Below are 27,948 nucleotides of genomic sequence, written 5' to 3' on the forward strand. Positions count from 1 at the left end.
GGCGGCCCCCTCCCCCTCCCCAGTGTCGCGAGTTGGCGCTGCTGCCACCCCCCGCTCCGCTCTTTCGGCCCCTCGGCCGGGCGGTACCGAACCCTCCCGGTGCCCCTCCTCTCCTCCCTCCGACCTGCCCTTCCCCGCGGGACTGCCACCCCCGCCCACCCCCCAGCCCTTTTCTCCCCGCCGAGCGGCGGCAACAGCAGCAGCAGCAGGAGGAGGAGCCGGAGCCCAGAGGCTGCGGTGGCCCGGGAACCCATGGCGTACAGTCAAGGAGGCGGCAAGAAGAAAGTCTGCTACTACTACGATGGTGAGAGGCCGGGCGAGTGGCAGGATGGGCGGGCAGGGCTGCCGCGCCAGGCCCGGGGCCGCGCGGGGCCCCGCGGTTGCCGTCGCGAGTGGGTGCCGGTGCTGAGGGGAGGGGAGGAGGAGGGACCGACGCTTGGCCGCATCTTAACCCCTTCCCCACCCGACTTGGTCAGTGGGAGGTCTCCCTCCCGGAGCGGCTCCTTGGGAGCCTGCGGGCCGGAATAGGGGCCCCCGGCCTGCCGCCACCTCTCCCTGCGGCGGTGCTGTTTGTCGGCTCCGCAGCGGCCGATCGTGGGGACGGCGCCGGCCTACCACCGCTTCGTGGTCGCGGGAAGAGGACGGCCCGGCCTCGCACCTCTCTCGCTCGCTGCCAGCGCAGCGCAGCGCAGGTTTGGGGGCCCTCGCCAGCTTCCCCATAGATTGAAAATTTTAGTCCCAGCCGCGACTGCACAAAGCCCGGCGGCCGGGAGAGCTCCGCCCCTCAGGCCCTCTCCCCTCCCCCTAACCCCCTAGCTCCTCGACTTCCCCTGCTGGCTGCCCCGGCGTCGTCTTTGACCCTTCCAGCCTCACCCCGGTTCCCTCCACCGGTCCGTGCTGGAGAGGAGTTACTGAGAGTGGGGGCCCAAGTCCGGCGAGTGGCGCCCTCACACCCGTGTTTTCCGTGGGCTCCATCCCTACCCTTTGTTCTCCTGGTTTTTTGAGCGCCACTTTCTTGGGATTCAAATGAAAGGGTTGCACTTCCTCCGTAACAATTAGGTTTTCGAGTTTGTGGTAGGTAGGTCTCAAGTGAAGTAAGAGGTGGTGATAGGGAAACGTGGAGCGGTTTCTGCTTGTGTGGTAGATCTGACTCGATGGGTCCTGGCTTGCCTCTGTAGGAGGTGGTTACCACCCACTTCTTTGTTGCTCTTTGTTCGATCAGGAAACATATACCCTGCTCTGTAGGTTTGAGAGAGCTTTAGCATCTTTCTTGTGAAGGCTGTCTCTAGGTGGTGGAGATCCTGGTGTAGAAAAACTTTGAGAAGTAGTGCACAGGACTAAATATTCTAATCAGGTAGCTTGAACTTACAGTGAATTATAAAAGTCACATAATTCTAATTTTAAGGGTTCTCAGTTGGAATGTGAGCAGTGACATTAAATTTTTGAACCTTATTTCCTGTATCAGTTTAAGCTATACCAAGTGGAGAAGTAACCTGTTCCACAAATTTTATAGGACATGTATATTACTCTTGAAAGGTGGAATAAGGAAATTCAACAAAGAAGCTCGCTAGCCTCAAAGACCTGAAAATCCTGATTTTTACAAAGCAGTACAAATTTTGGAGCTGTTTCTTACATTTGGTGTATTGGAATCACAGTGTTTTTGGGAGATGGATAGACCCTAGAAGATTAAGTCAAAATAGGCCTGACTTTAACTTAGAAGTGGTCATACCATCTCTTCATTTGGCAAAGATGGATCTTATGCCTGATTTTAATACAGTCACTGTGTTACTTATTGGAAAATCTAAAATCTTACAGAAAGGACAAAGTAGAAACAACCCTGTTGTAGAAAATATTTTTTGACAAGATCATATACGTGTATTACATAAATTGATTTGCAATTATACCAGTGTCGAGGGGGGGAGATGAGAGACCATTTCAATTTTAGTGTGCGTTATGTTGCATATTTTGGATTAATGGCAAACCTTTGCCTGAAATCCCTGATCAAAAGAGAAATGAAATAACCCTATATGTAACTTAGTTTTTAAAATTTATATTGTTTCTAAATTTTAGAGTTTTGTTATTATTAAAGCTTATGTGTAAAGAAAAGAGGTTTTACAGAATGGGAAAACCGGTACTCAGGCATTTCTGGGAACTGCCAGTTACTGTTGGCAGTGATGGGCTCTGATGGAGTAAGTTGCTTGTAACTTGTTATAAGGTTTGAACTGCAGAACTTGGAGGTATACCTGAGTAGTAGTTTTCTGGGCAACTCTTACTTCCTGGGCCCATGTGTGTGAGCCTTTGTTGAGGGAGAGTGAGCAGGCACTGGACCCAGGAATAGGATGCAGGCTGGTGAACAGAGTGGAGATACTTTTAAGTGTTTTATGGTCATGACTTAATCAATACTTTAGCCTGATCAACTGCTTTCCCTGATGGTGAACAGCCAGATGTAAAATGGACAGTTTGGAAATCTCTGATGGGTTTGTCTGTTGTATTTATTTGACTTATTTTTTAGAGTTGACTTTTTAGTTGTTTACACTTTGAATGTTGAAGGTTTTTTGGGAGCTAACAATTACGGAAATTATTCAGTTGAATAGGTATAATTATGCTAATTAACGTGTGATAGCATGCTAAAACTCTGTACAAATAATTTCAAATTCTTATATGTTCACTACCAGAAAACCCTGCTTTCTCAGCTTATAAAAGTAGCAATTTTTTTAATTGTGAAAAGGATGAAAGTAAGTTTTTTATATCAAAGAACTATATTACTTTTCAGTATAGAGGATGATTGGATGAGAATAGGTAGTATCAGTGGTAATAGGACCTGTATAATCTTGATTCCCAAATTGACTGGTCTTAACTTGTTGATAAAGGAGAAAGAAAAAAAGAGAAAAGCAGTGAAGTAGCAAATTCTGTAACGGTGGGTTATATATAGAATGTGGGAATAGAACTATTGGCTTTCTGGGGCCAGTAGGCACACTTTGAGCCTCTTGGCAACTCGAGAGAATTGAGGCCTTGTGCTTTTCAATAAAGGAGACTTATAAAGGGGACTTATAAAGGTAGACATATTCTCTGTATGATATCTAGTCTTCAGTACTGTACCCTTTAAATCACTGAAATGCTGGTCCCAAGTGAACTTTCAGGCATTGATGGATGATGTATCTCTAAATCTTTGAAGAAAAGTAAAGAGTTCTTTCTCTGGATATTGACTCACACCTCCAAAGTTTCCCAGGACACATTTATTTCTAAACCTTAGACATCCTTTTATACACTAGATAGATAATTTGCAAAATGATATATCACTGATTAGATAGTCACTAAAATCCGTTCTGGCCTTAAAATGATGTGATTTTCATCTACTTAAACTGTTTGGTTCTAATTGTAATATATTTTTAATACTTTAGGAATGTTAGCTGTACTTTGCTTTGAATTAAGCTTAGGGCGAATCCCATTTAGTGTTTTATGTTGTATACAGTGTAATATAGGGTGAATATCTACATGGTTTATATAATTTAGCACAAATTGCCTTGTGCTTTATTTTTTTCCTCATGGAGTGGGGTACGTAATCAAAATGTTTAGAGACAGATGATTCGGAGAAAAGCAGTCAGCACTATACAAAGATAGAATATAACAATTATGAGTACCTCCCAGTATACTCATGATTTACTCTAGCAGAGGAGTTCTCCTCGCAGCTAACTGTTGCCAGGGGTTTTCTTACATTTTTATTTAAAACTGGTGCCAGTGTTTTGCTAAATTGCCTTAAGGATAGCTGCATGGGGGGTCTCTTAGCTGTGCTATGAATCTTTACTATCCATAAATGGGTAATTTTTTCTTTGGGGCAAACAATGTGGAATGGACTATAGTAGCAGGTTATAAGTACTAATATTAATTGCATATAGTTATTAAATATTGTAGAACTTTAAGACAGATTTTCTGTGCTTGAATCCTCTTTCCCCAAATGCCTTTATCCTACATTTTCTTCACATTTCAGTTTTTTTCTTCCTGTTGCTTCTATAACTCAAGTTTTGGCTTCCCCCATTATAATATAAACTTCATGAAAACAGGTATTCTGTTTTGCTTATGTCTTTATCTCCATAATTGAATTTTGGATTATTGATGAATAAATGATTATTGCCTCTATACTTAGAGGACTTCCATATAACTTTCTGTTTAATTCTTATAACCGTTCTGAGTTATGGATAGATATTTTGTCTGTTTTATAGATGAAAATAGTAGTATTCCATCAGTCTGCCGCTTTCCTTTTCTATATTGACTCTTGTTTCAGTGTACAAGGAGACATCAATACCTGGAATATGAAGTTTTGTTTTTTTTTTTTTTTTTTTTTTTCCTTTCTGCAGTCTTCTGCAACAAGAAAAATTAGTAATTATGTCTTTTTCTTAACAAAAACTCCTGATGGTGATAAATCCTTAACAGTTGGAATGGGGGGGGGGGTTGATTTCATGTTAAGAGGGAGATGAAAGTCTGCATCTTAGTAAGAAAGGAGACCTTTGATAGGGTAGTCAGTCAGACAAGGGAAGGCCTAAAGGAAGAAAGAGAATGGGCCAGAGTTTCCTATGTTAAGATTTTGCAACTGCAAACAGTTCAGGTAGTTAGAACTTGGCATATCAGAGAAAGCAGGGCATGGGGAATCATGAAGCAGAGCTAGGCAGTAAAGGGCCAGACCACAGGAGACTGTGGTAGGAGAGTTTTGATTTTTATTCAAGGAGTGGAAGCCTATGAAGGTTCTTTAAGTAGCAAGCATACCCATAATCGGTAGATGGTAAATGTAGACTGGAAGCAAGAATTGAATGCATATGGTTCACATAAAATATAGTTGGTTGTATTTTAACTAGAAATGGACACATCTGAGAGTTTGGAGGGTAAAACTAACAGTGCCTGTTGGTGGATTGGAAATAGAGTTGGAGCTGGGGAAATGGTGATAAAGAGTAAAGGATAGGGGCTGGGGAAATAGCTCAGTTGGTAGAGTGCTTGCCTTGTAAGCACAAGGCCCTGGGTTCGATCCCCAGCACCAAAAAAAAAAAAAAAAAAAGAGTAAAGGATAGCTCCCAGATTTCTGGATTGAGCAGTTAGGTGGTCTTGGTACCACCAATTAAGATTGTGAAGGCTAATCAAGGGCTCTATTTTGAACATCTTATATTTGAGATCTTTATTTAGTTCAAGTGAAAATAGCCTGGAACCCAGAGGGGAAAGGCTGGTTGTAAAAATTTGGCATTTGTCAAGCTGGTAAAATATTGAGACTTTGAATGAGACAGTATAGGTAGAAAGAAAGACACAGGGCTCATTCTTTAGAGATTTAGGGCAGAACTCATGCACTGATATACCTAGGTTTCTGAACAGTGCCTGCTTGGCATATGGTAGACTCTTATTTGTTAAATGAATGAGTGAACTCGAGAAAATCTTGATAGTTAAAGGTTAGTGAAGTGCATGAACATAAAGTAGGAGTAAAATCAAGGAAAATGATATTATGGAAACACAGAATCAAGATGTTTCAAGGAGGAGGGACTAGTACTAATAAGCCTATTAGTGGAGTAAGTATTGTGTAGCAGATGAAAATAATACAGTAGCCTTTTTATACTTTTTTCTTGTTCCTATCCCACCATCAAATCAACTTTTTTTTTTATAGTCAGTTATCTTCAGGAGTAGAGGTACATTTCACAGTCCTGAATGCAAAAATGATCTGAAAATCTTGTTATTTTTTTGTAACTCTTTTGGAATCAAAAGCTTAACCTGAATTAATCTGCTGCTATTTGTGAAACTTGCAAAAGACATTTTCTCTTTATTAAGAAGTAGATGTTTACAGAACAGTCCTCTAGGTAATTGTGAGGTGTGGCATTAAGCATGAGAAAGTTAGAACTGGTTCTTTCATAACTCTTACATTTTGGAGGGATTCTTGATAAAGGTATTTGTAGTTTGGCATTTAGACTGTATGCATATTCTAGATAGGATTAGGGTCTCTAAGTTGTGGCAGAAAACTATATAAATATAAAATTTGAGGACCCTGTTAGTAACAAATTCACTAAATTAAGTAGGTAGTTTCTTTTTGTTCATTTTCTTTAAAGACACAAAGTTTTTATTGTGATGTTTATATTTCTATTGTATCCTTTTCTTGGTAACTTTTCTCCAACCATTTCTTTCTAGTGCCTATAAGTACCATTATTCTCCTGTTTAACTGTTATTTAAAAAAGTATTGACTGTGAGCTGTCCTTTTCAGAGTCTGAAGTTAGCTCCACTTACTAGTTGTGTGACTTTTAGTAATGTTACTTCACTTGTCTGCATCTCCCATTTCATCACAATTATAAAATAGTAATAATAACCATTATTACTGCTATTACTATTATTTCTACTACCATTATCATAAAGTAGTTGACTAGATTAAAAAATAATCGATGTGAAGTGCTTAGAACAGTGCTTCTGGCAAATACTCAAGAAACATTAATTATTGCTATCATATTTTTGTTTTTTCAATACACTGGGAAACTGTCACTGTCATCTTTCTGTACATTATGGGAGCTTCTGGCTTTCCATTGGATTCTCAGTATGCCTATAAACTAAAGTATTTGATTTTAAGATGTGATAAATGTTAGAGACAATTCATCTTGGCAATTCTTACTTACACAAAGGTGGATGCAAGTTCTGTGAAGACTGGACTTTATTCTTATTCTAATTATCTCCTTTGGGTAGTGATGGTAACTTAGAAGTATCTTCCTTGCATAAACTTAAGTACATGATTCTTTGTAACTCTAATCTTCTATATCTAACTATCTGATGGGACCAGGCTGTTTTGAAGGAAATACCTCTACAGCCACTGGGTAGAGCAGAGCAATATGGCAGATCCTTTTTTGATTACTTTCTTTTTTGCATTTAGTTGTGATAAATGCAGATCAATGTTGCAAGGCACCATAGTCCTGCTTGACTTGTTTGTATTATTTCTTAGCTTTATTGTTGTACCTACATTTATAAAACTGGCCTTCCCTTTAAACGGCTGTGTGTATATGAATTGTTTTCCAAAAACTTTGTGTTGAAAATGGAAGTTCGGGAAGTCAGAGGTATGATACCAACATATTGTATTATTAGAAGCATGAGTTTTATAAAACTGAATATTCATCATGGACTGTTATCAAGAAGATGGAGAGTACAATAGTTTTGGGGTTTTTTGAAAAATGCCCTTTAAAAAAAAAAAAAAAAGACTGCATTTAAGCAGAATCAAAGAATTTGTTAATTTGAAAAGTGGGTCAAAAGTATTCTTTATTCTAGCTTTTAATATATAAACCTGTATTGAAATGATGATAGACTTCAAGCCATTAAAATCAGTTTGTCCAAACAAAATTTTGAAATGTTTATTTAAACACTAAAAGGATCACAAATTCGAGACCAGCCTCAGTAACTTAGTGAGATTTAGTTTCAAAATTAAAAAGAAAAAAAGTACTGAGGATGTAATTCACTGGTAGAGTGTCATAGGTTCAATCCCTAGTAACAAAACAAAACAAAAAAATCCTTTACAATTTCAAAAACTAGTACATATTTAAGAGGCTTTTTATTCTTGTTTTTTTATGAGAAACTAGAACTTTATCTAAAAATTCTAATTTTATTAAAATTTGGTTGATTAAGAAATTCTTGATTTTGTTGCTGCTTGCTTATTTTAAAGTAAACATGCATAAATTTTAAAACATTTACATACAGTTTTTAAAAGATAAGCTAGAAATTATAACAATTTAGTCATTAAGAGATAGAATAGCCTCATTAACTTGAATAGAGTCATGCATATGTTTTAGCATGGCAGAACTTTCTTTAGGACCTAAATTTCAGTTACTAAAACTTTTCCAATAGGCTTTAATATAGACACAGAAAATTTTAACCTCTAAAATACTAATACCTATTAAGAGTTTCTAGGGTGCTAGTATATTATCCAAGAAGCAGTATTTTCTGGGGAAAAAAATTAAAATTAAATTATACCCAAAAACAGAGAATTTATCTTGAGCGTCTAAATTTGCAAGAGAATTCTAAAAACAGATACACTTCTAAGGAACAAAAATTTTAAATATTTGGGGAAATAAAAATCAGGAAAGTTTTTCTTAATTTACAAATAAACAATATAATGGAATAATCAATATGTAAAAGTTATGTAATATCTTAGTTTCCTAATAGAGTTTGAAAGTTGCAAAACTAATTTTAAGATCGTTAAGATTTTTAATGAATCTTAATTTAAGTGATAAGCACCTTTTAATGTTGGACATACATGAATTTGTAAAATTTATGAAGATTCATAGAATTTATGAATATTGCCAGTCTGTATTGTTTAGTTTGTGTCTTTTCTATTTTAGGTGATATTGGAAATTATTATTATGGACAGGGACATCCTATGAAACCTCATAGAATCCGCATGACTCATAACTTGCTGTTAAATTATGGTTTATACAGAAAAATGGAAATATATGTGAGTATAACTTGGTAAATATTTAGCTTTTTGTATTTTAGACTAGTACTTTGAGACCTATTTCCCCTTTGGAGAAAGCAGCTAGAAGAAGAGAATGTATGGAAGAAAACTACTTTTTTTTTTAATTCCTCAGAGGAAACAGTATGGAGGGAATAGCACCTTCTCTCCTCTTTTTTAAAGCATTTAAGAACAGTTCCTCCTACCCTAGGCTTTCCTGTTTCGAGAACACAACTTGGTAGATCATGTTAAATATTACTGTTAAAATAATTGTTGAACTGCCTTTGCTGCTGAAAAGTGTTAACCTGGGATTGTTACAAAAGAATTATGCATGAAATTATTCCTACAAATATTTATATAATAAATGTGAAGCACTGCGTTAATAACAGGCAGAGTACACAAAAGCTGTACGATACAATAGCTACCTTAAATGTTTTTGTAGATAAAGGCAGAATCATGTAACAAATACAAGACTCGGTCCTTATCTGTTTTGGAAGAAAAGAAAAACTTGTGGCAGTTAACAATGTTAAAAATGCTATATTGGGGCTGGGGAGATCTCTCAGTTGGTAGAGTGCTCCCTTGTAAGCACAAGGCCCTGGGTTCAATCCCCAGCACCCAAAAAAAAAAAAAAAAAAAAATGCTATATGAATTATTTCTTTTAGATACAGACATTTAGAGAAGAAGGCAGTTTGGATATGTGGAGGCCTTATAGAAGCATGACAGATTCAACTGAGCTCTTCAGAAGAAAATTAGCAAAGGAAAAGATATATCATGAGCAAAGAATTAGAGTTGAGAATGAGTCTCTTTCTTGGAGTTCATTGATAAAATCAGTGTGTATAGAGCAGTTTGTGGTGGGAAGTGAGAAAAGTAGTTTATAAACATGGATCTAACTTTATATGAGTTTGACCTATTTCTACTAAAGCATAAGGAGTAATTAATTTATAGTTGATATTGTGCTTAGTGCTTTTAAAGGTGTTTTGAATTAGCTTTGGTATTGATTACTGTTTCTTGAAGCACCCATGTTATGATTTTGATTGGCTTTGTAATCTGTTTTATTCTGGCAGACCTAGTTGTTTTGAAGAGGCTAGTAAGGAAAATAATGTATATTTTGTTTGATAATTCTGATATAACCACTTGGAATTCCAATGTTCTGATATTTATTTTTCTTTACAGAGGCCCCATAAAGCCACTGCTGAGGAAATGACAAAATATCACAGTGATGAGTATATCAAATTTCTACGGTCAATAAGACCAGATAACATGTCTGAGTATAGTAAGCAAATGCAGAGATGTAAGTTCTTTTGTAAAAAGTGTTTTTTTAATACTGATAAATGTAAATGAATAGTTTTATTATAAGTTTTTATAGAATTATCAAAATTGGTATTTTTCCTGGAGGTTTAAAATATTGCTGTGATTATTTAACAAGTCAATATAACGATGTTGAAGTTATATTTAAAAATAAACTTAATACAAATGGCAGTTCAGATTATCTTTACTTTTTATTTTGCTCCCATGATAACTTTGAGAGAATGGATATTGGTAGGGAGAATACACTTCTTTGTTCCAAAATATATATGTGTATACTTTGATTAGTCTTTTCACAGTAAGCACCTTTTGTCTGCTATTTATGTGCTTTAATAAACCTGCATTTTAATACATATAATGTATTTTCACCTTTGCTATATTGGTGTTGAGATATTCTTTTCTACTACTGTTTTTTATAAGTTAAAAGGCATTTATTGTTACAGATTGGTAACAAATTGATTTGAAGGTAGAATTCAGAATATCCTAAAATGGTTGGATCACGGTGTTGGAAAAAAGCTTGATGTTGCAGTTCATTTTCATCAGTGTTTTTATTGATGACTTCAGTGATGATTATATTAAGTGTAGTTACTAGCTATCTCACAAAGTCAGAACTTCATTTATATATGTATTGATCATAGATTATGGTTTAATAAAATACTATAAGTAATGTGTTCTTATTCATGATTTTTTTCCCCCAGTGGAGATTTATACTTGGAGTCATGGGTAGCCCTTGGACTAAATCAGGACTGGTTTAAAATTTATAAAATTCTGAGTTAAATTATAATCATATCTGAACAGTAAGAAACTAAAATTTATTTTTTTTGTTTATTTGTGTGTATGTGGTGGTACTTGGGAATTGAGCCCATGGCCTCACCTCTAACACTGAACTATATGCAGTGCTTATAACTTATGGGTATGCAAAGCTATACAAAACAGTGACTCTTGTTCTTTGAAAGGTTATAATTTGGAATGTGGATAAGAGATCGAATGGACTTTACATATTTACCGTATCCCTTTTATTCTGTCAGTGCAAAGGAACTAAGTATGTCAAGATATGTTGTGTGTTTATATGTGTTATTGCTTTAAGTGCCATTTCTTTTTATATCTTGGTTCCCAAACTGGTTAATTCTTAGCCATCTTTCAAGATCAGGGTTAATCATCGTTGTAGCCAGTTAACTTTTTGTTGTAGCCAGTTTTTTGTTGTTGTTAACCCATCAATATACATTCCAAAGTTATGGATGCTATGTGTACCCTAAGGAGTTTTAAGGTTGTCCTAAAGTAATTGGAGTAACTTAATTTTTAGAATCTTAATTGTTTTATGTTTAAGAAAATTTCAGCCTGTTTTAATTAAATAAAAACAAAGAGCTTTTATGTTTTGAAAAGTAACTTTTTTTTAATTCACAGAGCAGAAATATTTCACAAATGATTCTGAATACATTCATGATGTTTCACAACACTTTAATTACCTTGAACAAAATAATGAAGTATGTTTTAAAATTACAAATTTTGGATTACTACTATAAAGTGTACTATGATTACATCAAACAAAAGTATTTGCAGGAAAGTTTTTTAAGTAAAAGTTTTCATTAATTTGAATAATGCATTGAAATTAATGAAATTCATCTTCCACAGTTAACGTTGGAGAAGATTGTCCAGTGTTTGATGGACTCTTTGAGTTTTGTCAGCTTTCCACTGGTGGCTCAGTTGGTAAGTGTTTCAATTCAGATTTAGTAGTTGATCTAAATATGGGGTTATGTAACCTTTGAATTATTCATTTGTAGCAGAAGTTGGTATGGTAGTGGCATTTTAGTAATAAAAAGGAATCTATAGTTATGGTGGAATGTTGTGTTAGTCAGCCCTCCATTACTAATGAAATATGTGAGATAATCAACTTAGAAAGAGGAAAGATTTGTTTTGGCTTGAAGTTTTAGAGGTTTCAGTTCATGGTCCTATTTTTCTGTGCTTTTGGTAGCAAAGCCCAAAGGGAAGGAAGCCCATTTACTTCATGGCTATGTGGGAAAGAGGGAAAGGAACGAGCGTCCCAGTCCCCTTCAAGGGCATACTTTCGGTGACCTAAAACCACCTACTGGGCCTCAGCTCCTAAAGATTCTGCCACCTGATAGCAGTATACCTAGAACTAAGCCTAACACATGTACCTTCAGATCCAAAGTATAGCTACTATGATTGTCTTCAAACTTCCCATGTTGTACAATTATAGTGACTTGAAACTTTGGTTATTTCTTGACTTTTCTTCTAAAGACTTTTTTTTCTATTCTACCTATCATTATTACTCCCATGCATACCATTTAGGCAGGTCATAACTATAGGAAAATACCAGAGGAAAAACTACTTTTTAGTGTCCCATACAATAATTATCCTTTATGATTCAAAACTCTTTTGTTTGTATGTTTTTAATTATAGACTTTTTGTCTACTATACTTATTTTTTATTTTATATGTCTTACCTTTCTACTTAGCTGGGGCTGTGAAGCTAAACCGACAGCAAACTGATATGGCTGTTAACTGGGCTGGAGGATTACATCATGCCAAGAAATCAGAAGCATCAGGGTTCTGTTATGTTAATGATATTGTGCTTGCCATCCTCGAATTACTAAAGTAAGTTAATTTGCATCAATTATTTTTCTGTGTTAAAATATTTTAATTAAAATGCAGTAAAATTTTATGGAATTTTGAAAGTATCAAGTAAATGATAATAGGTTGAAATGGTGAATTTCTACAAATTCATTATAAGGCAAAGTAGAAGGACAGGAAATTTGTCCAGTTCTTGTGTTTAGAGTGAGCAATGAATATAAATATCTAAAACTACCATTAAATACCCTTTTAAAAAATGTTAGAAGTAGTTTGATAATTTAGATTTGTTACTGCTTCAGCTAATAAAAAAATACCATGACCTTTGGAAGTTTATGTCCTAGCATGTTGTAAGTTTTAATTTGAGGGTGAAAATTTGAAACTTCTGTTAAAGACATTTTTTCTTACCTATTGAGTGAGTCTTGCCTGGCTTCCACATCTGGATGGGGCTTTTGTTCTCTACTAATAGATATAGAATTCTCTCAAAATTGCTGAAGGAAATAATTTTTGAAGTTATTTTGACTGCAGTTTGAGAGAGAAACTGATGAAGGTACTTAAGAATTTAGAGATTTACAAAATTAGACTTTTTTTTAAAACATCAATTATAGCATTTTAGCAGATTCTATTTCACATTGTACCAAATTAGTGATCTCAGCTTTGAAAATGTTCTTGCATATAGTTACGCCATGCATACTATCCATAGAAGCTAATTTTAAGCCACTTAAAACTGGGTACTGACTCCTTAAATTAGTAAACATAACTAAGCAGAGTCTGTGTTAACATCTTCTTGACTCATCAAGAGCCAAGGCAGACCATTTGAAATTGTTTACCTTTTTTTTTAATTGAGTATTGATATTCCTTTCAGTGTCTTCACCTCTTCGAGCAAGTTTTTGACCACTAGGCTAATAGTCTTAATTTATCTGGATACAATTCTACCTGCTAGTAAAATTCAATTATTTAATTAATTGACATAGTAAACAGTTTTCCTTGCTTTTCTAACACATGAGCCATTTGGAAACCTAACTTTGAGCACAGCTTCATTTTTAATTTTTTATTGTTGTATAGAAATTCTGCTTTGATGAGATATACTGCTTTCAGTGTTCTGAGTTTTCTGAATGTTGATTTCCTGTTAGTTGAGAATATCATGAATACCTCATCTGATTGTATTCTTTTCACACAGCTATAGTATCATTTATAATAAATACAATGTTTTGCTATCTAATGCAATAACAATAATCCTCATATGACTGTACTTCAGAAGGGGATAACATTGGAAGTAGTTTTCCCTTCTGTCATGAGTACGCGCTGGAATAAATAAAATGTCATGATATGGTGATAGGACTCCTATAGTTAAGTTAAAAATGCATCACTGCAGTTTGTAGTGCTCTAAGCACCAGTGTAAAGTGATAAAAGTCCTGCATGTGGCCTACCTCAGCAACTGTTCAGCTCTGTGGTTGCAGGACAAAAGAAATCATAGACAATACATAAGCAGATGATCATGACCATGATTCAGTACAACTTTCTCAGTGGACATGAAAATTTGAATGTCATAATTGTCACATCAAAAATATTTTTGTTTTGACTTTGTTTTTCAATATTTTAAAAATGTAAAAACTATTCTTAGCTCAATACTATAAAAATCAGTTGCCCAGATTTGTCCTATAGGCACAGTTTGCTGACCTTAATTTATAATGCTGAAGATTTCAGCATTTTAATTGAAGTAACAATCTTGTATGGTATAGTCTTCAATTATTAATATATATAAATATGTGCTGTTTTATAAAATAGGACAGGTTTCACAAATAAATACACTTTCACTTAAATTGGACACAAAGGGGAAATTTAAAGTTATAAGGTTCAAATTAACTTTAGATCTTTGAATGGTCTTCTAGGCTGGAGGAAAAATAGGAAAAGGGTTAAGCATTCTGGAATGCAAGGGCTAAAATTATAGTTTCCTGAGTTCCTGGTTATTTCCCCACTTTAGAACCATTTAAAACAAAATAATTATGGCCTTATTTTCAGGTATCATCAGAGAGTCTTATATATTGATATAGATATTCATCATGGTGATGGTGTTGAAGAAGCTTTTTATACAACAGATCGTGTAATGACTGTTTCATTCCATAAGTATGGGGAATACTTTCCTGGCACAGGAGACTTGAGGGTAAGACCAAATTCTGTTTGAATAAATATATGAGTAACCTAGGAGGTTAGTAATCTTATACTTGAATTAATATTTTTCCTGAGTCATTAATGTGAAGCTTACATGTAGAATTCACTTTGTATTTCATAGTGTCTGTTAGAATTCACTTTTGCTGGCTATAAGCAAAAATTTAGTGAGAATTTAAGACTTGCTTTTTCTTTGCCATCTTCTCTGGTTGAATAAATATTTTTGAACATTCACAGAGCACATGCACAAAGCACTTTTCTTGTTGCTTAGTTTGAATCTTCAGTTATCCTGTGGTAATTTACATTAAGTATAAAGATTCCATAGTACCTTCTCCTTGTTTATTACATTAAGTACATTTATTTGTATTATACTTTTTTCATCTGGTACTCCTGCATTTAATAAAGATGAAAATCACTGTCAAATCCTGTTTCTGCAAACTTTTTTTTCTTTTGAGAATGGTGTTTCTTTTTATTGGTATGTGGTTATTTTCTTCCAAAATAGAGAAATAAGATGCGTTAGTAGAAAATAAAAGAAGCTACATTTTTTTGTAATCTAATTTGAGTAAAATCTCTTCCATGCCCCTATACCTTATACAGATGAACACACACACACACACAATTTCTGAGAATTTAAAAATTATGGTGGAGTCTTTAGCATTCATAGTGTATGGAGTTGGAACTCTTGGTATTTATGGACAGTGAGACTCCAGCTGATATCTGCCTGACAATAAATATCAGACATCTTTTATGTGTCAGCCATTGTATTGGCATCTAATATATTATTTCAAATAACCTTTTCAGAAAATCTTGTGATTTGGGTGGAGGTACTTCAGTTTCCAGATGGGAAATTGGAAGCTAAGTAAGGCTTACTTAGAGAAAATATGTTCTGTAGAACATGACTTATAAGTAATCATACTGTCATTCTAGCCCAGGCTGAATGCCAAGTTGACATGCTTTCACATTCTATGTTTTGTTCTCTCCAGAAATGTATTCTTGCATGTTAAGAATCTTTGCAACAGCGTATGTTTCTCTTCCTTATCTCCTTCTTCTTCTGGGTCCTGCATCTCTTTTGCCCCTTCCTTTGCTTGCTCCTTTTATTGGTGTGTGGAGATTACCTCTAAGTATCAGCGTACCTGCTCTTTGCTATCACGGTGACCTCCTAGACTGGTTCCTGTGATCTGGTGGGCCTTTGTCAGTGGTCCTCAGCCAGTCATGGCAAAGGAAAGAGAAGAGGTGCAAAGGTCCCAGTATCCATTTACATCACCCCCAGAGACAGACAGTGCTGCTTGGCATCTATTATTGTTACCAGGGCCTTAGGCCACCCTTGGACATACTGAAAAATGGCCATGGTGACACTGCTGTGGAGTGTGGTACTTAGCTTATAAAACAAAAGTTTTGGGTAAGAATAAACAAATCAAGCAACAGTGCCCCTTCTCATTCCCTTAGCTAGAGATTTTTTTTATACATACTATTTTCATGTTGATGTTTATTCAGAAATTTGATGGCTCTTTTCAATTCAGTCTGGATTATATGGGAGATTTGCTTAGCATGGTATTTAGTAGTTCTAAACTGTTTTGTCATTCAGTTTAGCAACCAAAGTTTAGCCTTATTTTTTACGTGTGCTTTTTCTCTATTTGGCCACAAGATGGTACTATTTCAGTAAATTTGTTCAGTGGGAATTAGGATGGTAAGTTAAATCTTTCCTAACTTAAAAATGGATAGTAGTAACATAATATAGAAACAATCCCTGAAAAAAAAAAATGGATAGGAGTTCAGATGTTTAGTTTGAGTTTAAATTATTTGGCTTTTTAAAATTTTCAGATGTGTAATTTTGGCTTCTTGTTACTTTAGCTTCTTTCCTACATGATCTTATCTCAAGGAATGATCCTTAAACCCATTATGTCCCATCATATGGGACATCTATAACATTACTCAATTTAGGTTTTTTGAGTATTCATATTTAGGGCAGTAGGACATCATGGGTTTAAACAAGCAATATCTGGTAACCTATTAAAAATACACATTCTCAGTCCCTAGAAATTCTTGGGTGATTCTGCTCAACATTTGAGAGCTATAGCCCTAAACCAGAAGAATGTTTGTCTGCAACCATCCTAGTGGTAGTAAAGCAAAAAGCCTTTATGGCTTTTAAGGTGAAAGCATAAGGTAGTGTCTTTGCATTATAATCTTCATTAATGTCAGAAGTGGAAAATGGAGGTCTCTTAACTTCTGATGATACCGTGGTCTCTTTATTACTTATAATTCTTAGGTTTGTTGGAAGTTTATGGAAAATGCATGCTTTAGTGAATTGAGACAGGCTTTCAACATGTATTCTTGTTTAAGATTTTATAGTCACTTATTATGAAAAGAAATACTAAAGTAACATTTTTTGATATTTTGAATGTATACCAAAGTACTTGAATATTTTAAATGTGTCCTCAAAATATTTTTAAAAAATTGAAACCAATCATTACATTTCATTTGTAGCTGTATTTGGACTTTCAAATTCATGTGTGTCTTTGGGTATTAGTTTAATAAACATTCCCTTCTCTGCCTGTGAGCTTCCCTCATTGTTAAAACTCTTCTTGCTTTAATGAACATAATCTAGATGGAGGAAAAAAACAGAGGTGTGATAAAATAGCAATTATAGAATAAGAAAAGCTAGAGAGAAAGTTGGTTCAGTGAGGGTAGCAACTCTTGCTAGCCTTTAGTTAGCGTGAAACATGCTGACCAACTTTATTCTGAAATCTTAGGGTCCAAGTAAACGTATTGTGTTTCAACTGTGAAGGAGTTTAGGGATATATAGTACTTTAGTTATCTACATATATACAGTTTGGTGTGATTCAGCTTGGTTTTTTTTTTTTTTTTTTTTTGGTTTTGTTTTTTCATTAGAATTTGGGTCTCTGCTTTTATTGAAATGAATTTGAGCCAAGATTCTGTGAGAAATTTGGGAAGGACTTGTACACATGTTAGTAAGATTCATACTATTGTGTGTAGTGCTGGGGATCAAATCAGCTCCCTATATTTGTTATGCAAGCACTCTGCTACTGAGCTAAACCCCTGGCCTCAAATTCATACATCTTGAGACATATTTAAAAAACATAATAATTAAGTATCCCCAATCCTTTGGTGTTGCAGTTAAAAATGTTTGTAGAAATGTTTCTAACATCTTTTCTAAATGTGTGTATATACACATACATGTGTGTATGTGTGTAGCTAGAAACCAGCTCTTTCTATCCTTTGTATCTTTGAGAATGTATTAATGTTTGGAACAATACTAACACAAGTAAAAGCAAAATTTATTTCATGTTCAGTTAAAGAACAGATGTGATGTTTTGGTCTAAAACTGGAAATTTAAAGGAAGTCTGAGCCTTTCTTTCATCATAAGTAAATTTATATTAGGTTGTTAACCATAAAGAGAATTCTGCCTTAGTAGATAAGAGTATATATTGTCCTCAAAGTGTATTTTCCACATGTTTAAATTTGCCTCCTCCTCTTATATGTTAATGATGAAGTTCTTAGGTTAATATTAGTAATGTAACTTAATAGTGCCTTTAACCAGTGAAATTTCTTTTCTCAATTTCTTTTCTCTCAAAAATTGTCATTGCAGATTAATTGAAAGAGTTCTTTAAGACTTTTTGAGTAATCTCTAAATGTTGGAACCTGTACATTTGCATTGCTTACTATTCTCAATTTATATTGTTCCTATCTCAACTTCTAAGATGAATTCAAAATTGGGTTTTGTTACGTGGTCTTTTAATCTTTTAAAAATATTATAAACAAATGTGGCAAGCTTTTTATTATGAAATATTCTCTAAAAATCTCTAAGATCTATTTATATGTGTCTTAGGATATTGGTGCTGGAAAAGGCAAATACTATGCTGTCAACTTTCCAATGAGAGATGGCATAGATGATGAGTCATATGGGCAGATATTTAAGCCTGTAAGTATTATTTTCAGAATTGAAATGGAATTTTAAATATCATTAGAGATGTGTTAATATTGTTAATATTGTGTTATTCTATACGTAGATTATCTCAAAAGTGATGGAGATGTATCAACCCAGCGCTGTGGTATTACAGTGTGGTGCAGACTCATTGTCTGGTGATAGGCTTGGTTGCTTCAATCTAACAGTCAAAGGTAAGAAATCTAGATACAAGTATTCCCAGAAAAAAATTTTATTTTTCCTAAGAATTCACTGTAGAAGTTCTCATTTTACTTTTTTACCTGCCATTTTAACACCAAATGGGTGTTTTTTATGGGGGCAGAGGTGTCTGTGTATGAATGCAGTTAACTTTTTTTCAATTAAGTGTTTTTTATTTTGTCACATTTATATAAACATTTTTACACAAATAGTTTCATAGGGCTTGCTCTCATTCCAACTGAAGTAGCTGTTTCCAGTGTTTTTGTTGATTCTTTTGGTTTTATCTTTTTCCAGATAAGTTGCTTAATTAGATTTTTAATTTTAGCCTTATATATTGCTTTCCCATTGTGTATAAAGAGGATTTAGTTGTCTTCACTTCTTTGTTCCCATCTTATATGTATTCTTCCCTTATCTCCATTTTCACATACAAGAATTTTGGTTGTGGTAATCAGTATTTACAGCAGCAACATTTTTTTCACCATATCTGATTTTTCTTTCCTTCATAACTCATTTTGCTGAGTTTTTCTTTAGTTACCTCTACTCATTGTCGGGCATCCAATGTCTAAATATCTTCATATGTTCAGATGCATCAAGTATTCTGTCACTTTTACCTTCCTGTTTGGACTGAGTATCCTATACAGATTTTGCAAAACAAAGAGCAAGTCTCCCTGATTGCTTTGACTTCTGGCCTCCTGAGAAAAGGTGTGTGAGAGAGGAGGAATGTTGCCCCAAATTAAATTTTGATCAAATGTTGAAATCAAGACATGATTAAATCTAGGCTAGACCAAAATAACCATTATGGAATGAACTTCTAGTGTCCAATCAATAAGCTTTTAAAATGTGTGTGATTCAGAAATGATTTGTCATGCACATGGTGTATGATTTGGAGTTTTTCCCCCCATGGAAATGTTTAAAGTAGCAAGTTGATGTTCTTTAAATTCTGTCACAAGAAGTGAAGAATTCTTAAATAGAACTTTTTCCAGAATGATTGCTAGCCTAAATTTCATTTATTCATCAAATAGATATATTTAAAGTTACTTTACTTAATGTTGAGCTTGCTATTGTACTATTCAGCATTAGAATTATGGTACACCCTTATTTTGCTTTGTAGGAGATTGAACTACACAACTACTTATCCCTTTTCTTGATAGGTGGTTTAAGAGCAGCAGTTTCATATTATTGAACTTAAAGTATTAATAACCATGTTTCCTCAATGGATATGTGTTTCCTAAAGTGAACCATCACGTGTGAACACAACACGTGTGTGTGTGTATATATATTTTCTTGTACTGTGAATCAAACAACTTAGGGTCTTGCACATGCTAGACAAGCATTGAACTGTACCTTCAGCCCCTTTAATGTACTTTTAAAATATGGATTGACTTTTAGAAAGTCTTTAAAGTAATGCTTTGATAATAAATTATAGTATGTTTCTCTTAAAATAATAAATCTACATTGCATTTTAACTGATAGAATTTCATTTGTGAAAAGCATGTAAGGATATTTGCAATTGTAGGTTTTAAATTTGATTCTTAATTTCTCTACTGCCAGCATCTATTTGGATTTCGCAGGTCCCCTAAAGTTGTTCCTCTTGTTCATCTCCCTTCTGCCTTTTTTTATATTCTTTTCTTTTCTTTTCTTTTTTTTGTTTTCTTTCTTTTTTTTTGTGGGGGAAAGTGCTAGGGATTGAACCCAGGGCCTTGTGCTTGCAAGGCAAGTACTCTACCACCTGAGCTGTCTCCTATATTCTTGGTGTTGTGTTCTCTCCCATTCATTTTCATGGTTTTAAGCCTTTTATAAGTTCCTTTACAGTCATTTTTGTTTGGTTTTGGGATGAAGGAAAAGTAAATGTTTATTGTTTTGTTTATTTTCTCTTTAAAAATATCCAGCTACTCTTTATCTATTATAATAAGCCTGTGTGTTTGTAGTAGCAATAAAGATTGGGTTGTGAATCATGTATCTATTAAAGTTACAAAAGTCATTCTGCAATTATAGGAAGAGAACAAATAAACTTTATAAATAAATGTCTTTGGATTGTGAGGTTTTCGGTGGTTAGTATTTTTCTTTGTACCTTATATTCCCAAATATTCTTCAAAATGCATGAAATTCTTCAATATTGAGGAATTTTTTCTTTAATGATTATGTGTCTCAAATATTTTAAGTTACTTTTAACATAAATTATCAAACCATGATATTTGTTCAAAGGAAATTTTTTTTTTTTTTCCGCCGTTTTTGTTGTGCTGGGGGTTGAACCTAGGGCTCTGTGCATCCTAGGCAAGCACTCTACCAACTGAACTATATCCCCAGCCCAAAATATTTTGTTTTTATGGTAGGTTTATACTCTCATTAGTTAAGAAAATTATTCATAATTCTACTACCTAAAAATAACCTTTGATTAAACTTTGTAGTATAACCTTCCAAATATTCTATACATGTTAGAGGAAAGTGGAAACAAAAGTCCGTTTAGATTGTATATAATGTTTTATTATAATCTGATTTCCCCCTTCCCCCATATAACCTCAAATGAACATGTTTGTGTTTTAAAGATATGTACATATCTTATCTCCTCCCCCCACTCCCCCATACTAGGTATCAAACCCAGGAGTATGCTACCTCTGAGCTATATACCCAGCACTTTTTATTTTGAGACAGGAGCTCACTGAGTTGCCTAGGCAGACCTTGAACTCACGCCTTACTTCCCAAGTCACTTGGCAGTATAGACATGTGCCAACATGCTCAGTTGCATATTTGACTTTTCTATCAGGGACATTTACTAAAAATATCCTTATATCTTCTTATGTGTGTCATTGTGTGAAAAGTGATTAACAAGAAGTTTTAGACTAAGAAATTTCTCAAATTTTTATTCTTTGTCTTTAAAATATTTAAATTCAACCAATGTTTAGTTAAGCAAAATTTTATTTGCGTTTACTACTGTTGTAAAATTTGTTTTTCATACTGTTATAATATGTGGATTTTGTTATTACCCAAATCTTCTTTGTCTTAGGTCATGCTAAATGTGTAGAAGTTGTAAAAACTTTTAACTTACCATTACTGATGCTTGGGGGAGGAGGATACACAATCCGTAACGTTGCCCGATGCTGGACATATGAGACTGCAGTTGCCCTTGATTGTGAGATTCCCAATGGTAAGTATTCATATTGTAGTAATATTGTATGAACTGTAAATACATAGAAATAGATGAATGAATGATTATATTCTAAAATTGTATAAATAAGATAGCATTTACTTTATGTTCACTTTTGAGCATTTTCTATGGAAATATTTCCTTATCTGAATCTGCATTCTATGTATGATTTTTGTATGGAAACTGAACTTTTAATTATGTAACTTTACTTTATTGTTTTTAATAGAGTTGCCATATAATGATTACTTTGAATATTTTGGACCGGACTTCAAACTGCATATTAGTCCTTCAAATATGACAAACCAGAATACGCCAGAATATATGGAAAAGATAAAGTAAGAAATTGTCCAATCATTTTGCTAACAATTTCATCTTGACAAATCTTTGGAAGGCTAATTAAGAGTGGTTTTATTTTAATTTTATACATCAGAAATTTCCTTTGTCATCTTGAAAGGGTTTGAAAACTTAAGATTACTGATTTGATTTCTTAAGTTGATGGAAAGGTATGAGCTTCATTGATAAAAGTATTTTCATCTTTTTTGAGTTGAAATACATTTTAACATTGCAAGGGGCAATCTTAAGTTTTACTTTTCCTGAGTTACATTATTATCAGATATACTTTCTCAAATCTTTATCTCCATGTAGTGTTTAGGAGACATAGTAGTACACAGGTATTAGTTTGTGTCCTCTATACCATATACTAACCATATGACATTGGACAGGTTCATTTGCCTTTATGTTTATGTTGCCTCATAACTAAAATGGTGGATAAAATAGTACCTGACTGCAGATTAAATATATGTAAAGTATTGATGCTTTACTTCTTTGGTACTTAGGTTAAGCTAGATAAAAGATGAATATTTTTGCTGAATTTTTCACTTGCATATAAGGAACTTCAGAGGATTTGAATTTTGTCTAATAGTGGTATGTGTAATTCAGACAGCGTTTATTTGAAAATTTGCGCATGTTACCTCATGCACCTGGTGTCCAGATGCAAGCTATTCCAGAAGATGCTGTTCATGAAGACAGTGGAGATGAAGATGGAGAAGATCCTGACAAGAGAATTTCTAGTAAGATAATGTTAAAGGTTTTTATGACCCCATAATAGCACCAGAGGTCATGTTTCATGACTACATATTACTAACATTTTCTCCATTTTTAATCTTATGTAGATTTTGCTCTCTAAAACATCAAGCCTGATTTGAGTGTCAATAGTTTTTTATTTTACTCTGTGTTTATAATTGAAAAGTTTCTTTTGGTTGTGGATGTAGCTCAGTGGCAGAGCACTTGCTTAGCATGTTCAGGACTGTGGGCTTGACAGCCACCAAAAAAGTAAAGTTTCAAAAATTAGCCACTTACTTAAATTTGGGGGTAATTGAAAATGCCCCATTTGTTCGAAGTAGGATGAGTTAGGTAACATTAAGCACCTTCTTTTCTATTTTATTGCCTCTCATTACATGTAATAGGATTGTTAGGTTTATAGCATAGCACTGTTCCTAACAGTATACACAGTCTAACATTTTTGTTATTAAAGGAATTTTTTGTTTTGTCTACTTCCTTTCTCAGCTCTAAAATAAAAGGGCTGGCTGCTTTTTAGGTAAAGGCGACATTCCCATGTCCTCTTAGAAAAACATAGATTTTTTTCCTCCAAAGTTTTGCCTTAAAGAAAAAAAAAATGACATCCTGAAAAGTTTCTCATGTCTCTTTGAACTATATGTAGATCAAGGCTAACTTTTCAGTGGTAAGCAAACCATTCATTTGGTTCAAAACTCAAAATTATTAAGTATTTCTTATACTTCTAAATGTGGTAACTGATTTGTATGAATGTAATAATTATAAAAGCTGTTACTATTTTTGTCAGAATATCTTAAAATCTTTTCTGTCAGTTCGAGCATCAGACAAACGAATAGCTTGTGATGAAGAATTTTCAGATTCTGAGGATGAAGGGGAAGGAGGGCGGAGAAATGTGGCTGATCATAAGAAAGGAGCAAAGAAAGCTAGAATTGAAGAAGACAAGAAGGAAACAGAGGACAAAAAAGCAGGTCGGGTTTATTTTTGGTAAATGTTTTAATTGTATGTTTTTAAGATTGAGAGCATTTTTATGAAATTCTGAAATCATACCTTCACAAGTATCAGAAGGGTAGATGTGAAAGGTAGATAATTTTACCCCATTTAAGCTGTGTTTAACTCTTAAGTATCTTTTAATTAAAGCTTTTCAATTGTTGCTATTCACATTTGCTTTTATAATACAGGAGACCTTATTTCCTTCTCTTAACGACATAGATTGAAAATAGTGAACATTGTACTATGATCTATGTAGATGGAGTAAGAGAAAGGACAAAATGGTATGATTCCATTTATGGTATATAAATAGCTGAAATTCTGAGGTAATTTTTACCTACCTAAAGTTAATTTAATGGAAGTGAAACAGAAAGTTCCATTATCCTTAGACTAGTTTCATCATTTTGGAAAAGGTCTTACAATAGATTTTGCTCGGAAATTGAAGAAAACAAAAACCAAGGAATACAGAAAGATTTGTGAACTGAACTATGAAGAGATCCTGCTTTCTGATGCTTTAACATACTATAGAATGCTGACAGCTTTAGGTAGTTGTATTTTGTAAACAGAAGCTATTACTATCATCTGCATTCTCAGAATACTTCCTTATTTACTTATAGATAATATAATATCTTGTTACGGAATTTTATATATTGTGCTGCTAATTTTGAATCGGTCATGGCTAGACCTAGTATCTTAAATATGTGTATTCTTGTCACTTGATATACTTCCTCATGAAAGTAATGGTGCTGAGCAAGAGTTTTAGTTGACCTGTTAATTTTGACACTGTAGCATATGTGAAAACCCATTCAGAGATACTGGACCAACATTTTCTTATCAAATTAAAGTTATATGAGCAAGCTGGGACTTTTTTTTTTTTAATTAGAAATTCATCATGGAGCTGACACATATAGTTCTGTTCATTTACTCCTCTGTAGACTACAATTCTCTATCATATTTTAGCTTCCCAGTGTTACAATGGAGGCTTGTTACTCTTGTACACTGACTGACATCCAGATATTCCAGTCATAAGAGAGGTAAAGAGGACTTAACTTTTTGCTGCAGGATTTTTATAGTAGTTTTCTTTCATTGTCATTATGTTGCCTTTTCCATTTTGGGTGGTTTTTTTTTTTTTTTTTTTTTTTTTTTCCTCATTTTAAAATCATTCATTCTTACTCTTCTTCTTCCCAATGGGAATGTACTAGAGTGCTTGTCATTTTTGATTTTTTTTTTTTTTAACTAAAAATGAAAATAACATTAAATATCTAACTTACTGATCCAGTGGTGGGTTAATCTGATAATATTCAGCTCCTTAATATTTTTGTTGCTGATTTTGATGTCTTTTTTAAAACTCTGCTTGTTTCGCGGTAATCTTCTCTCAGGGTTTTGTAATGTTAAAATCCTTCAAGTTGAAAAAAAAAAAAAAAGCTATCATAGAGAAAAAATTTTAAAATCTAAATATAGGTCATGAATGTAGAATTAAATAGATGAAATAAGAGTTCGGGAAGTATGGAGAGGGTAGATAAAAGAGGTTGGATTAGTGAAAGTTAAAAACTAGATGTCAGAGGAATGGGATTTAGACTATGTTTCTGGGCTTATCTAACTCTTCCCTTTTATCACAGTATTCTTGCCACATTGGTCTTTTAGTTTCCCATTCCATCTTATCAATTCCTTCTTTCCTCAAAGTCCTTGAAGATTTTCTCCATTGAAGATACTTCTTTCTTCTCCATCCAAAATCCTCATTCTTCAGGATACCTCTTAACTCTTACTTTGTTATAGTAACCCTTCATTACCTCCCATAATGTTGTACTCATGTCTGTATGCTGAACTTTTTCACAACATCTGCCTCATCTGTAATACTGTGATCCCATAGAACCAAAAGTTCAAAAAGGGAAGGACCACAATATTGCATTGACAACTTAAACCTTCATCATGTAGCGCATCTAACACAAGGCGTATTTAATTACTGAATTCATGAATATCAAGACTGCACATGAGTTTTGTTTTTATATTTTTAAAGGTATATTTTAAAACAATATACATATTATATTTCAAAATAGGTTTTAATCTTTCTCTAATCTTTGTTTTTAGATGTTAAGGAAGAAGATAAATCCAAGGACAGTAGTGGTGAAAAAACAGATACCAAAGGGTAAATGATATTTCTTATCCAGTTTTTTATATCATAAAAATAAAAAACACATTTGAACACATGTGCACTTAAGTACTGAACTGAACATAAGAGCATCAGCAAATTGTGTGAAATACTCTAAATTTACTCTGGTACATAATTTATCTGAAGTAAATAATTTTTACTTGCCATAAACCTTTATATATGCAGTAATGGTTTTCTTGGTTCTCAAATTTTGTAGTTTTTTTTTTCTTTTTTAGTATTGTGAAATAGATGAATTTAAACATTGAGCTAAAGTAACAATTTATAAGTAAAAGCATAATTGAGGACTTTTTCTCGGAAAGCACATGTTCTTGGTCACATACATAATTTTGTGCTATAAGTGAAGAATAACTTGGAATAGATTGAAAAACCACTAGAAAGACTAAGGCATTCATTACTCCAGGAACACTTATATAGGCTTTATGTGTTTGCTTATATAGCTGATGTGTTTGTTGACATGAACCTACACAACCTGATCAGTATATTTCATGTTGCCTCTTCCAACAGAGCCAAATCGGAACAACTCAGCAACCCTTGAATTTGAGAGTCCCCCAATTTTAGGAAACCATTTAAAAAGTGAAAAAATACTGGGACAAAAAAATGTTTTCTCTTTGAAGACTTCTGGCTTCATTTTATACTACTTTGGCATGGACTGTATTTATTTTCAAAATGGCTTTTTTTTGTTTTGTTTTGTTTTTGTTTTTCTTGGCAAGTTTTATTGTGAGTTTTTCTAATTATGAAGCAAAATTTCTTTTCTCCACCATGCTTTATGTGATAGTATTTAAAATTGATGTGAGTTATTATGTCAAAAAACTGATCTATTAAAGAAGTAATTGGCCTTTCTGAGCTGATTTTTCCATCTTTTGTAATTATCTTTATTAAAAAATTGTACTTGGATTGCCTTTTGTCTGTTTATTAAAAATGAAAGTTGGTTTTAGAGGTGAAAGATGATTGCAGGAGAATATGCTAGAAGTGAAAGATCATTGCAGCTTTAAAGATAGCTATTTACTGCCAGGCACAGTGGTGTGCTTGTAATCCCAGCTTCTTAGGAGGCTGAAGCAGGAGAATGGCAACTTTGAAGCCAGTCTAGGAAACATAGCAGGACCCTAACTCATAAAAATAATCCTTTTATTAGGGATATAGCACAGTGTAAAGTACCCCTGTATTCAATCCCCAGTACCAAAAAAAAAAAAAAAAAAACATAGCTATTTACTGTGTTAACAATAGAAATTTTTCTTGCCATAGTAATTATATTACTATGATAGTAATTCTATTACTTTGTTCTTTGTAACTTAAATGTCAGTAAGATTGACATCTTGTTAGAATTCGTCTCTGAAATTCATAACACAAGCCATGTAATTGAGATACAGGAATTTGAGCTAATCCAAAGAGTCCCAAAAATTAGAAATAGAAATTATGAATTGAAAAAAAAAAAACTCACAATCAGAAAAGGAAGTGGTAAACTTATGTTGAGCTATATATAATGAGTTTTGATTCATTGTGTTTTGGTCCCCCCCCCTTTCACTTTTTACCACATAGAAAAAGGATTGTATGGCAGTGTTTGACCAGATTATCCTGCTAGTTGAGCAGAACCTTTTTATCATTGTTGTGTAGGATTTTGTTTCGTGCTTGCTGTGCACTTAGATGACATCAAGATTCTATTATAACACTCAGGTTTCCAAATCAAGGAAATAAATGATTTATCATTCAGAATAAAGTCTACTCATTTTAAGATTTTGGGAATTACTACAGCTGAACATAATGGAAAAATACCTACAGTTTACATTATAATGGTAGGAATAAGACACACAGGGTCCTTTCTACCACCAAAATGTTCAGAGAACAAAATAAAGCATTTTTAGGAGCTTTCCAAAATTTGTGGATTTTTTTTGCCAGGCCCAAGTTTTTCTTTAGATAAAAATT

At 34.0% G+C, this 27,948-nt stretch overlaps 1 protein-coding gene across 1 annotated transcript; it reads left to right on the plus strand.

Moving 5' to 3' along the window:
* Positions 1-26,922, plus strand: HDAC2 (histone deacetylase 2). Its single transcript, XM_079148057.1, has 14 exons — positions 1-304; positions 8,340-8,452; positions 9,623-9,740; positions 11,387-11,461; positions 12,231-12,369; positions 14,365-14,506; positions 18,359-18,451; positions 18,540-18,648; positions 21,657-21,797; positions 22,024-22,132; positions 22,737-22,867; positions 23,684-23,839; positions 25,947-26,004; positions 26,533-26,922. Exons 1-14 carry the CDS (start codon positions 253-255, stop codon positions 26,561-26,563), a joined length of 1,467 nt encoding a protein of 488 aa, XP_079004183.1. The 5' UTR covers positions 1-252; the 3' UTR covers positions 26,564-26,922.
* The last annotated feature ends 1,026 nt before the right edge of the window (positions 26,923-27,948 follow it).

This window comes from Sciurus vulgaris (genome assembly GCF_902686455.1).
Source record: "Sciurus vulgaris genome assembly, chromosome: 7".
In the NCBI taxonomy this organism is placed as follows: domain Eukaryota; kingdom Metazoa; phylum Chordata; class Mammalia; order Rodentia; family Sciuridae; genus Sciurus; species Sciurus vulgaris.